We start from the raw sequence: 14,778 nt of genomic DNA on the forward strand, positions 1-14,778 counted from the left end.
GAGTTAATCATGAGTTCAGGTCTTTTGATAAATGAAGACCAGAAGGGAAACATTTAGATCCCTCCTGAAAGGCATTTTCACATTGAAGTAGGCTAATTAAAAACAATAGGCAGTTGATTCTGTCTTTATTTGGCCAGATCTTTGCTGGGACACACAAATTGTCATTGACACTAAGGAAATTGCCCCGATTAACATTAGCTGAAAATCAAGTATTAAGATTTCTAATTATTCATTCTTTTCTTTTTTAATTTAAGATATGTCTTTTCAAGATAAAGTATTGGATACACTTCCTTTAAGCTCCCAGAATGCAAAAACACTTTTTCTTTCTCTAGCGTGTGACTGGGAAGTTCACCAAACTTCTACTGCAACCTTCTTTTTTTCAGCCCAAAGACTATCTTTCAAATCCAGTCGTTCTCAGGGAGAACTCCTAAATTTGTCACCACCGTTCCACATTGCTGTTTTGTCATAACACCTGCTATGAGAAAATACATCCAAACCTTTTAGCACAGCCTCGGAGGAGCCCTTGAGGTGAGCTGATACAACCCAGGGTTCTGAGGGAGGTCCCAATTTGTCAACTCTTTGACCCTGGGAAGAAGAACAAAAGAGAAGAATTAAGGTCTTGTCTCCTCAACAAGAGGAAAGAAAATTTTGATGGCTTTAACAGGGGCTTAACAGCTTAAAAGGGATTTAACAGTTGTGGCTGCCCCGTCCCTGGAGGTGTTCAAGGCCAGGTTGGATGGGGTTTGAGCAACCTGGTCTAGTGGAAGGTGTCCCTGCCCATGGCAGGGGGGTTAGAACTTGATGATCTTAAGGTCTCTTCCAACTCTAACCATTCCATGATTCTATGATTCTATAAACAAATGAAATAGTTTTTTAATGACCAGTGAGAAGACAGTTTGCATCTGCATGTTACAAATGTCATAACGCTCACCATAACTCTTTAAGATGAGTTTAAACTCATCAGGAAACAGTTCTGGCAGCTTTGGGTTTGTTTCAATAAAGTCTGTCAAGGTTTGCTGCTTCACTTGAAGCATCTAGGGTCATATTCACATCACCTACGAGAAGTAGCTAGATTTGACATCATGGCTTTTATGGTGTCTAAGTTCACAGAATCACAGCACTTTTGAGGTTGGAAGGGACCTCTGGAGGTCATTTGGTCCAACCTCTCTGCTGAAGCAAGGGTCACGTAGAAGGAGTTGCCCAGGACTATGTCCAGGTGGCTTTTGAATATCTCCAAGGATGCTGACTTCACAAGTTCAAGGAAACTGAGTAGACTCACTCTGTCTAATTAGTCAGGTTGAAGATTTAAGTTCCTCATACACTCAGTGAAAGAAACTAATTTTGATACCTAAATTACCCAGCCAAAATAGGTGTGCAGGATCTAGATCCTATAATATATGTGTGTATAAAACTACTAGCTATCAGTTTCTTTAATTTTTGAGAGAGTTACTGGTTCACAAGTCTAGTAGAAAACCTGAAGCATGTCTGAAGAAAGGGATGAAAGTCACGGGAAGATTCAGTTGCCTAGATGTAAATTTTGAGTGTCAGATAGCCAACAATATTTGACATCCAGTAGAGTTGGCTTGTGGAACGGTCTTACCTTTCTACAGAACCTGGGAGCCAAATAGCGTATTCCACAGCCTACAACACAACAACATGACTACATGTAGGGAACTGAAGTCAACAGAAAGAATCTGAAAGTTCTGTGCCCCACAGTTGTAAAATCAGTCTCATGGCTAATGGGTATACAGAGCTGGCTTTATTGTAAAGCAACTTTGCATCCAAAAATAATATCCAAAAGCTGTCCAAACTCGGACCTGCCACCATGCTTCAGGATCATCACTGTAAAAATGTCAGAACTGGAGCTAGTTATTCTGCGGCTATACTTTTGCCAGTCCAGTAAATGGGAATGATTCCATAATAGAAATTGGTTGGAAAACAGGAAAGAGGACATGAAAATATAAAGGAAATAGAAACATAGCAATAAGCCATGCTATGCAGATTTCACCTGACTTTAGGACTGAATCTAGTCCAACAACCCACCAACATCTAAGGACTCGTTGGACATAGCTTGCTGCTTCCAGGACCTGAGTTAGTACCTCTGGCAGTGGTAAATCCCATCACACAGAAGTCCAGGCTTGTTTTAAACATGGTGATCTCTACACAGCATTGATCTGCACGGTGTGGCCTTGCTTGGGCAGACCAGGATACCCCATTAGACCTGACATTGCCAGCCTTCGTGGTTGTGTTGCAGTTCCCACATTCCTCAATTATATCCTCTAAGCTTTAGAAGCAGACATCAGAAAACCGCACACAATCAATTCTACAGCACAGATCTAACCCTTGCAGGAAAAAGCCCAATAATGTTAACACAGTCCATCCTGGAATGTTCCCAGAATGGGAATGACTGCTTATTTATAGAGTTATCCTTTGCTGTATGTATTTATAGAGCTGTCCTATGCCATATTTAGTTCTGTCTCTGGCTTTTGGATTGAAACAGCACAATTGTACAGAATTAATAAAAAAATTTATCCACAGAGGGACAAATCCTACCTTCCTGTCCAGGAAAATGATTTTCGGTTGTACAGGAAGCTGCTTCTCGATTTCGCCATCTGATGGCTGGACCTGAACAGAGATGTTATAGGGCCTCACGTACAAGCATGTTCCTGAGTCTTGTCTGCTTCCGTTTCTTTCACGTGCAAAGGAATGTTAAAAAAAAAAAAAAAAAAAAGAGAGAAAATTAATGCTATGAAAACACTCAATGCTAGTCCCTAGGAATGACAGGTTACTTTCTGTATTTTGTATTCTGTATTTTCTGTACTTCCTGTTACTTTCTGCATTTCCTACCTTAGTAATGCAGGTGGCAATACTTGGTGTCTGTTATCAATAAGAAGGAGCACTATACAAAACGACTACTTATTTACCCCGTCATGGCACTTTGATTCCTTGGACGAGAGCAGCATTTATGGAAATATTGACCAGACATCACTTCCAAGCAGACGGCAGTACCAAACCAATGAAAAAAAAAAAAAAATCCTTTTGTTTCAATCCCCAGTTTACAGATGGAAAAGTGAGAATTCAACAAAATAAATTATTTCCCTGGTATCTCATGGGAAGTATGTGACAGAGAGAGGGATTTTATGGATTCAGAGACCCGATGCCTTAGTCCTAAAGTCTTCATTGCAGTGCACTGGTAACAGTGGAGGCTGCAAACACTTCCTGTCCAGCAGAAAGATTTCCAATAAATACCTTTGAGCTCTTCTAAAAGTTTCAGTTCCTCTGCACAAGCGCAGCACTGACAGGGCTTTATTTCTTTCTCCTGCCGTACCTGTGTTCTTATCCTTCATTATCCGCGAAGTCTGCATGCTGAAATGTAGCAGCGTACAGACACGCCATGGAAAGACATTCTTTTTTCCAAGACTGAAATTTAAATTAGAGCATCGCAGGAGAGGGCTTCTGCATTTGAATAAAGAATCAGCACTTTATTCTGAGCCTGTATCATTGCATTCCCTCTCCCAGTGCTTTGTGTCATTTAGTATCTCATATATATATATATATAATTTATATATATATAAGCCCCTCTAATCTGCAATTGCAGTGAAGCGGCTGGGGGTTTGATATTGTCTTGAAATGAAAGTGGAAAAGCTATTCATTCATCTCTAGTGCTGGCTTAAAGGTGTTTACAAACAGAAGATATATGGAGCTTAAGTTTCCTTTAAGTCTGTTTTTCGGTTTAGGTATTTATTTTCTTTTGTTTTGTTTTGTTTTGTTTTGGTTTGGTTTTTTTCAGGTTGTTACTATGCTTTATAAACCAGAAACTGTTTATACTGCAGCTGATGGGAAATGCTGGGAGGGCTGGAGCCCCTCTGCTGGGAGGACAGGCTGAGAGAGCTGGGGGTGTTCAGCCTGGAGAAGAGAAGGCTCTGGGGAGACCTTAGAGCCCCTTCCAGTAACTAAAGGGGCTACAGGAAAGATGGGGACAAACTTTTTAGCAGGGCCTGTTGCAATAGGACAGTGGGAAATGTCTTTAAACTAAAAGAGGAAAGATTTAGACCAGACACAGGGAAGAAATTTTTTCTGCTGAGGGTGTTGAAACCCTGTCCCAGGTTGCCCAGAGAGGTGGCGGATGCCCCATCCCTGGAGACATTCCAGGTCGGGTTGGACGGGGCTCTGAGCAACCTGATCTAGTTGAAGGTGTCCCTGCTCATGGCGGGGGGGTTGGACCCTTCCAACCCAAACTACTCTATAATTCTGTGGTTCTATGAAACACTGGTCTGAACCATAAACACTGGGAAGGTCAACCAAGGGTTTAAGGATACCTGACATCCCAAGAGTTATAACAAGAGTTTACTCAAAAAGTTTCAGTTCTTATCTTGGTTCTTTTTCTTTTTGGTCAGTGGGAAATCTGAAAGGCAGTGATGTATTTGAAATTCATGTCGAAGGCACCAATGGTTTCCTGAGTGGTCTTATCCACCTCCTTCCATAAATGTGCATTCGGCACTGTGACTGAAACAGCAGGAAGAACACACCGAGCCACTCCTGTTTTCATGGCACAGATCTGCACTCTCTGTGAGCTCTCTGGCTCCAGCTGAGTCCAGACAAGTTTAGGTGAATCTTGGCACGGCTTCTGTAAGCCAAAAATGTTTGTGGTTTGTTTTTTTTTTTTTTTTTTTCTCTCTCCAGCTTCTTTAAAACTACCTACAAACCAGAAAAATATGGGCATGAGATGCCCTGCCTCCACACCCCACACCCTACACGGTAAACCAGTGCTCATCTCACGCGTAAAGGAAGGGTGCTGCAAAATATGGTTGTAGGAAGTAGATGTTCCTACTCCCCAGGCAAGGACTGACTAACGGCAAGGAAAAAAAAAAAATACACACACACGCTTAAAAATGAATGTCTCTTTGCGGGCAATTTGAATCCAGCTAACACATCACAGCACATGGTGTGCGTATGTATTAGAAATAGCGTGGCCAGCAGAAGTAGGGAGGTGATTGTGCCCCTGTACTCAGCACTGGTGAGGCCACACCTCGAGTATTGTGTCCAGTTTTGGGCACCTCAATACAAGAGAGATATGGAGGTGCTGGAGCGAGTGCAGAGGAGGGCAACGAAGCTGCTGAAGGGCCTAGCAGACAAATCACATGAAGAGCGGTTGAAGGAGCTGGGACTGTTTAGTTTGAGGAGGAGGAGGCTGAGGGGAGACCTCATCACTCTCTAACTCTCTACAACTATTTGAAAGGACACTGTAGAGAGGTTGGTGCTGGTCTCTTCTCACAGGTAATTAATGACAGAACAAGAGGGAATGGCTTCAAGCTCCAACAGGGCAGATTTAGACTGAACATTAGGAAAGAATTTTTCACAGAAAGAGTGGTCGGGCATTGGAATAGACTGCCCAGGGAGGTGGTTGAGTCACCATCCCTGGATGTGTTTAAGAGACGTTTAGATGTGGTGTTGGGGGATATGGTGTAGGGGAGAACTTTGTAGAGTAGGGCAGATGGTTGGATTCGATGATCCCAAGGGTCTCTTCCAACCTAGACAATTCTACGATTCTATGATTCTATCCCACACGGTCCAACCTGACTCGCTGTGAGGGACCTTCTGCCTTTAGGGTGCGACCCTGCATGAAGCGAGTTACGTTCCTGCAAGCAAACGTCAGCATGGAGGAAGAGGAGGAGGAGAGAGGAGCATCCCGCTGCTCCCCTGGTGATTTGTGCTGGAAGGAAAATAGGCTTTCCCAGCATAGCTTTGCATGGGAGGCGGGGATGGACAAGGATGTCTGTAGCCTAGCAAGGGCTGGAGCGAGCAGACCTGCCTTCCTCCTGGTGGGCGAGAAGAGCATGTTGTTTTGTCACTACCCTGAAGGCTCTTGCTGGGGAGGAGCGGGCTGGTTTGCAATTCCCTGCTGACAGCGCTCGGTGGGGAGCAGCTCCGTCGCTCAGTGCCTCGCAGCTCTTCTGACCGTGGGCACAGCGGGCAAGCAGGAGCTGCTCCTGATACCTCAGTCAGCAGGGACACCAGGGTCAGCATCCCAGATCACCATCAGTGCTGACACACATATGCTGAACGTGCTGAGACTCGGCAGGAGAGCAAGTGTCTGCTCTTTAGGAGCAAAGAAATTAGAGGTCGTGGAAAGTAGAGAGTCTGCTGCAGGTATTAAGGCATGAGTGAGAAACTAGGTGGAGAGATTTGGGGCAGAGGGAAGGATGTCTCCCTGAAATCAAAGAGAGTTTGTCATTTTAATTATAACTACAATAATAACTATAAGAATAATGATACTAATAACAACTATAATAATAACAACCATAACAATAACAATAATAATAATAAGGAGGAGGAGGAGGAGGAGAAGAAGAAGAAGAAGAAGAAGAAGGAGAAGGAGAAGAAGAAGAAGAAGAAGAAGAAGAAGAATAGCAGCTATTATTATCGGTTGACTTCAAGGGGAAAGAGATCAGGTGCAGAGCCTGGGTCAAGAGTCCATTGAAGTCAATGAATATATCTATATTAGAAAACATATATCTATATTACAAATAACAAACCTTGGCATTGAAACTTGATCAACTCTACTGTTAAACTGCCAATGCATCGTAAGCTGTGGTCCAGGCCCAAGATCAAAGTCCAGGACAACCCCCAGGTGGTCTGGGAGCTGCTACAGTCAGAGGATATTCTCACTTGGCAGTTTGGATGAGGCCACCCTGCAATGGTGGGTGAGAGGATTGAATTTTATGGACACAGGCTAATCCATATTAGCCGGCCTCAGTGCCAGGGAACAGTCCCTGGCATATTTAATTCCCTAATAAACAAAGACAATCAGACTAATGGAACAGTTGTCTGGGTACGTCTGCAATGCTGGTGTTGTGGCGTCAGTATACCCTTGGGAGGGGAAGGAGACTAGGAAGAATTTGGGGAATAAATAGTATGTCAAAATGCATCACGATCAAGCCAAAGAGATTTTTTGTTGTTGTTCTTGAAAAGGTGGTGATTGCCGGTGAGGAGAAGACATGCTACAAGAAAGAAGATGCTCTAGTGAAGACAGGAGATAAGCGATCTGAGCTCTTGTGTAAGGCATAGTAGGTTCAGATTCACTGATGGGCTGTGAAATTTAACATCTTTGAGTGAGAAGTGCGTTCTCCCATTATGTGGTGATGAAGATAGCCAGATACCTGGTGCCTGTGCCCTCTCAGCTGCACTGTTAGAGCTTTGACTCCCCCTGCAGATCTTATCCTTAAGTAACAAAGACAGGGGAAGAGAGACATGGGCATCCAGAAAACAGTGAGGAGCCTGAGGTCATTAGGAGGAATAGCAAAAGAGCTATCCAGAATGACTTTTCCTTCCACCGGTGCCCATGTTTTCTCATATTATAGAAAGAAATTAAAACTAGAGGAAATAAACTCCAGTGGGAAGCAGGCTGCAGTTTTCCTTGACATCAGAGAAACAATAAATCCATAAGACCCCACCTGGAGTACTGCCTCCAGCTCTGGAGTCCCCAACAGAAGAAGGACATGGACCTGCTGGATCGTGTACACAGGAGAGCCATGAGGATGATACGAGTGCTGGAGCACCTCTCCTATGAGGAGAGGCGGAAAGAGTTGGGGCTGTTCAGCCTGGAGAAGAGAAGGCTCCAGGGAGATCTTATTGTGGACTTCCAGTCCCTAAAGGGGGCCTACAGGAGAGCTGGGGAAGGACTTTTTACTGGGGCATGTAGCGATAGGATGAGGGGGAATGGTTTTAAACTGGAAGAGGGCAGGTTCAGACTGAACATTAGGAAGAAGTTTTTCCCTGTGAGGGTGGTGAGGCACTGGCACAGGTTGCCCAGAGAGGTTGTTGAGGCCCCATCCCTGGAGGTGTTCAAGGCCAGGCTGGACATGGCCTTGGGCAACCTGGTCTAGTGGGAGGTGTCCCTGCCCATGGCAGGGGGGTGGAACTGGGTGATCTTCAAGGTCCTTTCCAAACTAAACCATTCTATGATTCTGTGATTCTATGATTACTGAACATATCTCCTTCTGAGGACTAAACTAATAGACTGAATAGGACCCATGATGTTGGACATTACTGATGTCTCCTGTCTTTCATGTAAGTTGAGTAAATAAGACCAAAATTCAAAACCCAAGGCACCTAAATGCATATTTTAGCTGGCATCAGCAGGGAGCTTTGAAAAAAACCCTGGAGGTCAGGTGCTGTGATGGCAGAAACCTGACAAAAGAACATCTAGTAGTGCAGAGGAGGAGCAAGGGGGGCGAGGTTGATGGTGAACTGGGGTAAGAAACAAGTAACTGAATTGCTTCTGTGAGCAAGGCTGGACAAGAGGAGTATGCTGCTTTATCTAATCATTGTGAGGGTTTCCTTTCATAAGGCAAAGGTGCTTCAGTTAGAAGCTGGATATTTTGTGGCTGGCGAAAGCATAAGGTAAATTGGTTAGACTGAAAAAGTTCTGAAGAAGAGGTCCAATGTATACTCTCTTGGAGTATGTATTAATTAAAATACCCAGCCTTTTTGTCCAGCTTCTTCTGACATTAGCTTTTTGGGGCACTACCACCATCAGATCTCCATTTCCCTGTTTGCTAGAGACTGTCCAAGATCTAAGTGGTTCCCAACCTAGTTTTCAGGACTTTTTTTTCCTCATTTTACAAATCAGTAAATATAGTCACAGAACACGAACACAGCTATTTGTCCTGGTTTGAGGTAAAACAGGACCAATTTTGTTCAGTAACTTTACTTCTTAAGATGGGCCTTTTCTAACTGCTGAAATTAGCAGCATATTGTGCAGACACTGTTCGCTCTCAGAGTGATCAGACCTATGTTGTAGCTGGTGCCCGGACATGGTGTGCGGAGAGGCTCTGCTTACGCTCATTGCTCTGATCCCCCGGGGCAGGGAACTCTGGTATTTGCCCCGTTGGGGGGTCGGAAGCGGAACAGCGCAGAGGGGTCCCACCTGCGGGGAGGAGCGGACAGGACGGGTGACCGAAACCTGGCCAACGGGGTATTCCATCCCATCTGCCTCATGCTCAGTGTAAAAGCTGAGGGGTCAAAGGGTCAGTCCTCTTCCTTCAATGGCCAATGTCTGAGGAGGACTCTGTTCGTCTGCCCTTATCCCGATCCTGAATCCAGATCCGGAATCCAGTTCCCGCCCATCACTGAGTCCAGCCTGGGACTGCCCCAGTGCCAGCCGGTGTCGTGATTGTCATCTCAGGAGATTGATACGGTTTTGTATATATTTCATTATTTCCTTTTTATTTTATTATTAATATTTCATTAAAGTAGTTTGGTTTCTTCTAAACTCATAAGTCTCTTTCTCTCTCTCTCCTGCCTCTCTCTTTTTTTTGAAGAGACATCAGGGGGAACATTTGTCACTCGCCCGGTGGCCAGTTCAGCCCAAACCATGACACTGTCCAGGAACACACAGGCATGTGTCCCCCAGAAGGTCAGTCTTCCCCCCCGCTCAGACAACCTTCATTTAGCGCTTTTCAATCCCTGTGGCACCTAAAGCTGAAAGCAAACTGCTGCCTGGTGGGATGCAGCTGGTGGAGTCCAGATTCCCGCAGTCTGGAGTGAGAAGACACCTTAAATGAAAAACAAGGATACTGGAGGGATTTAACGGATCCACTCAAGGGTGAGGTGGGATCACCCAGGAGCCTTTAGAAGGAGACGGACAGAGCCGATGTGTCAGATAGGAGAGAAATATCCTCCAAATTCATTAGTGACTTTCATTAATTGCTGTAAATGAGTGGAAATACGCCGACTTACAAAGCCGCCTGCCAGTGTCGGGGAGCTAAGCCAGGCCTCCTCCATAACACACTCCCGAAGTTTACTGTCGGAGGAACGTCTTTTATTAAATGTAAACAGCATCCCGCCGGAGGTCAGAGCCTTGCCGCTGCTGCGTATCCCAAGGTAATACCACTTTAAGCTCCACATAAACTCTTAAACAGTTTCTATCCTAAAACCAGACCGTAGGTGGTACAGTTTTTTACGATATGTTATAATAGTGCAATAAATCTGTTAGCTTAAAATCGAATCTCCGTGGCCTTTTAGAGAAATCATCATTAAATGTAAGGCCCTGTTAATGATGCCATCCCAGTGAAATTGTTTAATCTGCTAGGGGGGTGAAAGGTCACCAAATGAATTTTTTATAATACATCAACTTGACACGCAATAGGGAAAACTGTAATAGATAAAAGCAAAGGAAAAGGGCACTGTCTTCTTCTGATAGGTCAATAGCAGCCAAGAGAGTCACTCATCCACTTTTCCTTCACTACCGTGCTCCTTTTCCATTTAATATGGACACCCAATTAATACCTCAGCACCATAGACAACCTCATTTTAGGTGAATTATAGCAATTTCTTCCCCCTTCTCCGAAATGAAAGTGATCACAATACATCATAGCATTGTGCGAATTAACGTTAATTGATTCGAGTTACCAAGCATTGATGGGCCACTTCTATAATCTGGTCCTTATTGGGAGCTGGAAGGGATGGAGGGAAGATTAGATTGCATCCTCCGTTGCTTTGACGACGGCGGTCACCTGATGGCTTGTTAGACAGTTGTACGCTTCTATTGCTGGCCCCAGTGGGGTCGTCAGTAAACTGGAGTGATGTCCAAACATCATTACACGCTGCTCCGATATTAAAGCAAAGGGATTAGCACCTTATTGCAAGCAACCTGGATTTGTCATTGTGCTGTCGTTATCCAATTTCCAGATGATAATGTGACTGTGGCCTGCGGGCGCGAGGTCCTACAGCCAAACCAAGGTGTGTGTGTATATATCTCTATATATCTATATATATACACACATATACATACATACACCCCCACAAAGACCCAGCACCCAAAGCCATTTAACCCTCTGCTCGCCAGGCTCCTGCTAACAAAGCATGTGGAAGAATTTTTCCCCCTTTCCCACCCGACGCGTGGCAGCAGTCGAGCATGATGCGAGAGCAAAGCAGGCTGACCCGGGAGCCCACAGAGCTGTCACTCACTCGAATGTCACACCAGACAGGCTCTGCTGATAGAGGTGACACCGTTCACATGTTAAACAAGGCGGAGTGGGGAAAGGATCGGTCCCTCGGAGACGTGACCGGCAGCTCCTCTCTGCTGTGTCTGCACGTGTCGTGTAAATCATGGCTTTTACTGCAGGTCCCAGTAATTGTTAAGGGGGAAAATGGATCCATGAGCGAGGCAGGTTTTGTTTGACAGCACTGGGGTACCAGCACTGGAACCACATGTCCTTCCAGTCCCTGAGAAAGACAATGGGGAAACTTCTGGGTCTCCTGCATGTGTCCAAACAAACAAAACTTCTGGGGGAACACCAGGGAATTGCGAAAGGCTCCTCTTGAGATAATCCTTTTCATTTTTAACTGAGGCTTAATAATACAAACCCCACATTTGAAACACCCACAGTCATGTGGGGAATATATGGCAATATATCCCTCCTTCTCCCATAGAGACCTGCAAAGTCTGTGAACCTCATGAGGTTCAACAAGGCCAAGCGCAGGGTCCTGCACCTGGGCTGGGGAAACCCCCAGTATCCATACAGGCTGGGGGATGAAGGGATGGAGAGCAGCCCTGAGGAGAAGGACTTGGGGGTCCTGGTGGATGAAAAGCTGGACATGACCCAGCAACGTGCACTCACAGCCCAGAAAGCCAACCATATCCCGGGCAGCAATCAAAAGCAGGGTGGTCAGTAGGTCAAAGGAGGTGATTCTGCCCCTCTGCTCTGCTCTGGTGAAACCCCACCTGGAGTACTGCATCCAGCTCTGGAGCCCCCAACATATGAAGGACATGGACCTGCTGGAGCGGGTCCAGAGGAGGACCATGAAGATGATGAGAGGGCTGGAGCACCTCTGCTACGAGGACAGGCTGAGAGAGTTGGGGTTGTTCAGCCTGGAGAAGAGAAGGCTCCAGGGACACCTTATTGAGGCCTTCCAGTACTTAAATGTGGCTTATAAGAAAGATGGGGCCAAACTTTTTAGCAGGGCCTGTAGCGACAGGACAAGGGGTAATGGCTTTAAACTAAAAGATAGCAGATTTAGACTAGATATAAGGAAGAAATTTTTTACACTGAGAGTGTTGAAACCCTGTCCCAGGTTGCCCAGAGAGGTAGTGGATGTCCCATCCCTGGAAACATTCCAGGTCACATTGGACGGGGCTCTGAGCAACCTGATCTAGTTGAAGATATGCCTGCTCATTGCAGGGGGGTTGGACTAGATGGCCTTTAAAGGTCCCTTCCAACCCAAACCATGCTATGATTCCATCATTCCATGATTCTATGAAAGTTCTGCACTCCTTTTCCCGTGCCTCTCACACCCTCTTTATTTTCCTCCTCCTCTCCTCTCTCCTGCTCTCCTTTGATCTTTCCTACCTCCTGCTCCCTTTCCGCAGAGGAACCAGGTGGTTTTTGGAAGCCCATTGTCAGAGCAAGCTGTGTTTTCCACCTCAGTTACAGTGCGGGTAAGACTTTTAATTGCCTGAATCTTGTGATTCACAGGTGTAACCTTTGAGCTGGATCGGCAAATTTTTAGATAGGTTTACCACGATCATAACAGGAATGTAGTTTAAATATAAGGATCAAAGGGGGAAGGTAGCTCAGGGGACTTGTAGTTGGTGACAGAGCCTTTCACCCCTACGCTGCCAGAAGTGTTCCAGTCCAGGAAGGCAGTGGTGAAAAACTATTATTATCTGATCTGCGGTAGCAATATGAAGCTTCATGTCCGTTGTCTAGAAGTGTAGTTTGGAGCTTTGTTTGAAAATTTGCAAGGGAAATAATGGCCTCACACAAGGATCATATGCAAAAGGGCAGACTACTTTGGTTTTAGTTTTTTCCCCCACAAAGCCAGACACTCAATTGCACTACCTTTAACCTGCAGGAGTGACTCATATACCTACTCTGCAAGGTCTACCTTGGAACAGCCCCTGAATGAAAAGCATTTCTCCTTAAGCTGCAATTTAATTCCTCTGCTGAGCATGGATGGGGGCCACAAGATATCTCCTCAGTTTCCCACTCGGAATTAAATTTGAAGAAAAATGCTAAAATAGCAGACCTGGCGTCTAATATCTACATAGTCAAAGATATTGTGTGGCACCATTGTCCCTGGTATGGCTGTGCCTTCCTGACACCATCAATTACAGCCAGTTCAGTTCTGATGCCCAATTTCAGTACCTGGATTTTCTGCTAAAAGCCCACCTGAAGCAAAAAAAATAGCAAAAGGTTTTGTGATAAAAAAACTTCACATCTGGGACCCAGAATGACTTCCTCCAGACTCTTTTCACACACAAGCTTCCATTGCCACCATCTTCAGTGCACAAAGATCAGTCTGAGTCTCTGAGTTCTTGATGATCATCTACCTCTTGTTGGCAGATCCCGCAACTACCCAGTTTCCCACTTTGCAAAGAATTCAGAACAAAATAATGAAAGTCATCCTGCTTACTCAAGTAAAATATGATTACACAGTTTTATATGAAATAATATGCATCGGCCTCCACTTTATTCTGATGAAGTTTCTTATCCCATTGCTCCTACAAATAGCCTATTACAGAATCCCACTCCTCTGATTAGAAACCTTCTAGGTTTCACCGTAAATTTATTCATGTGTACTTTTCCACGGTTTTGCTAGACTTCTAAATGAGTTGTTGGCCCAAAATGGGTTTCAGCAATTCCCAAACTATTTTAAAAAAAGAAAAAAAAAAGTTCAAAATATTGCTTTGACCATGTGTAGAAAAACAAATTCATAAAAATAGATTGGTGTTGAATGGGAAATGGTCTTCTTCCAGTTCTGTTGGCAGTTCTTCCAGTTTATTCTCCGAAAAGGAACCTTCTTCTATTTTTAAATGTAAATTTATCTCTTGATACTTTACACCCATTTGTTCCAGTGCTGTCATTGTCCATTACTGTCTAGAGCTTCCTCTCTGGTATTTACTTCTCCAACATATTTTCATAGATGGGATGATCTCTCCCCTCAGCCTTGCTTTGCCAAGTTAAACAAACCAAGCTTTTTTATTCCAAATCTTAAAATAAACCCCATTTCCATGACCATTTTAAATGTCCTTCCCTGTATCTACTTGAACTGAGGTTGTCTTTTCCATACATCAACAAGCAGATTGGCACATGCTACTCAAGAACATGCCCTCTATAGTGTCCCTATGGACATCTGACTTGCAGTTATGTAACCTTAATTTTAAGGAGATTTTAAGCTTACAGTTCAAGCTCCTGAGTATCACCTTTTCCACATCTTCTCTTCAGGGGTGCGTGGCAGATAAAACCTTGATAGAGCCTCAAGTGCTGCAATAACTGCAGCTGTGAGGTCAGGATTTTTAGCATCCTGCCTTTGCCTACCCACTGGAGGAAAAGTCGGATCCCTACACGGGAAAAAAAAGTTGTCGTCTCCCTTTTTTAAAACCCTGTGCAATTCCATACAGCAGCCTGCCTGAAACCTCCGCAAAAGGTTACCAAAGCCAAGCATTTTTGGGTTAGGATGTGTCAGAATTAATCTAGTTTGGACTTCTAACCCTGCCCGCCTGTGTATATGTCGTGTGACATAGCAAATTAGTCGTAATTTTTAATTTAGTCCTCTGCACGGGTATTGATGTCTGAACGAGCAGTTCTATGATGATTTGCTTCACTTTTATTGCTTACTGTGAGTCTCAAACAGCGTTACTTCCTGCACATACCCTGTTTTTCGCATTATCCCAAACCTAACTTTCAATAAAGAAAGATTAATGCCTGCAAATTTCAGTTCGTAATAGGTTAAAGGTCCATCAAGAAGCAGCAAAGCACCCTGCACTAGTGT

At 44.5% G+C, this 14,778-nt stretch overlaps 1 protein-coding gene across 1 annotated transcript in view; it reads right to left on the reverse strand.

The window, feature by feature from the left end:
* PKHD1 (PKHD1 ciliary IPT domain containing fibrocystin/polyductin) overlaps positions 1-14,778 on the reverse strand; it is a gene marked incomplete at both ends in the record, with an annotated part of 274,861 nt that overhangs the window by 16,170 nt on the left and 243,913 nt on the right. Inside the window, 2 exons of the mRNA XM_082481732.1 lie at positions 498-585; positions 2,554-2,689. Of these exons, the coding sequence (XP_082337858.1) occupies positions 498-585; positions 2,554-2,689 (224 nt within the window). The remainder of the gene's footprint in view (positions 1-497; positions 586-2,553; positions 2,690-14,778) is intronic.

This window comes from Vanellus vanellus, assembly GCF_965231255.1.
Source record: "Vanellus vanellus genome assembly, chromosome: 3".
In the NCBI taxonomy this organism is placed as follows: domain Eukaryota; kingdom Metazoa; phylum Chordata; class Aves; order Charadriiformes; family Charadriidae; genus Vanellus; species Vanellus vanellus.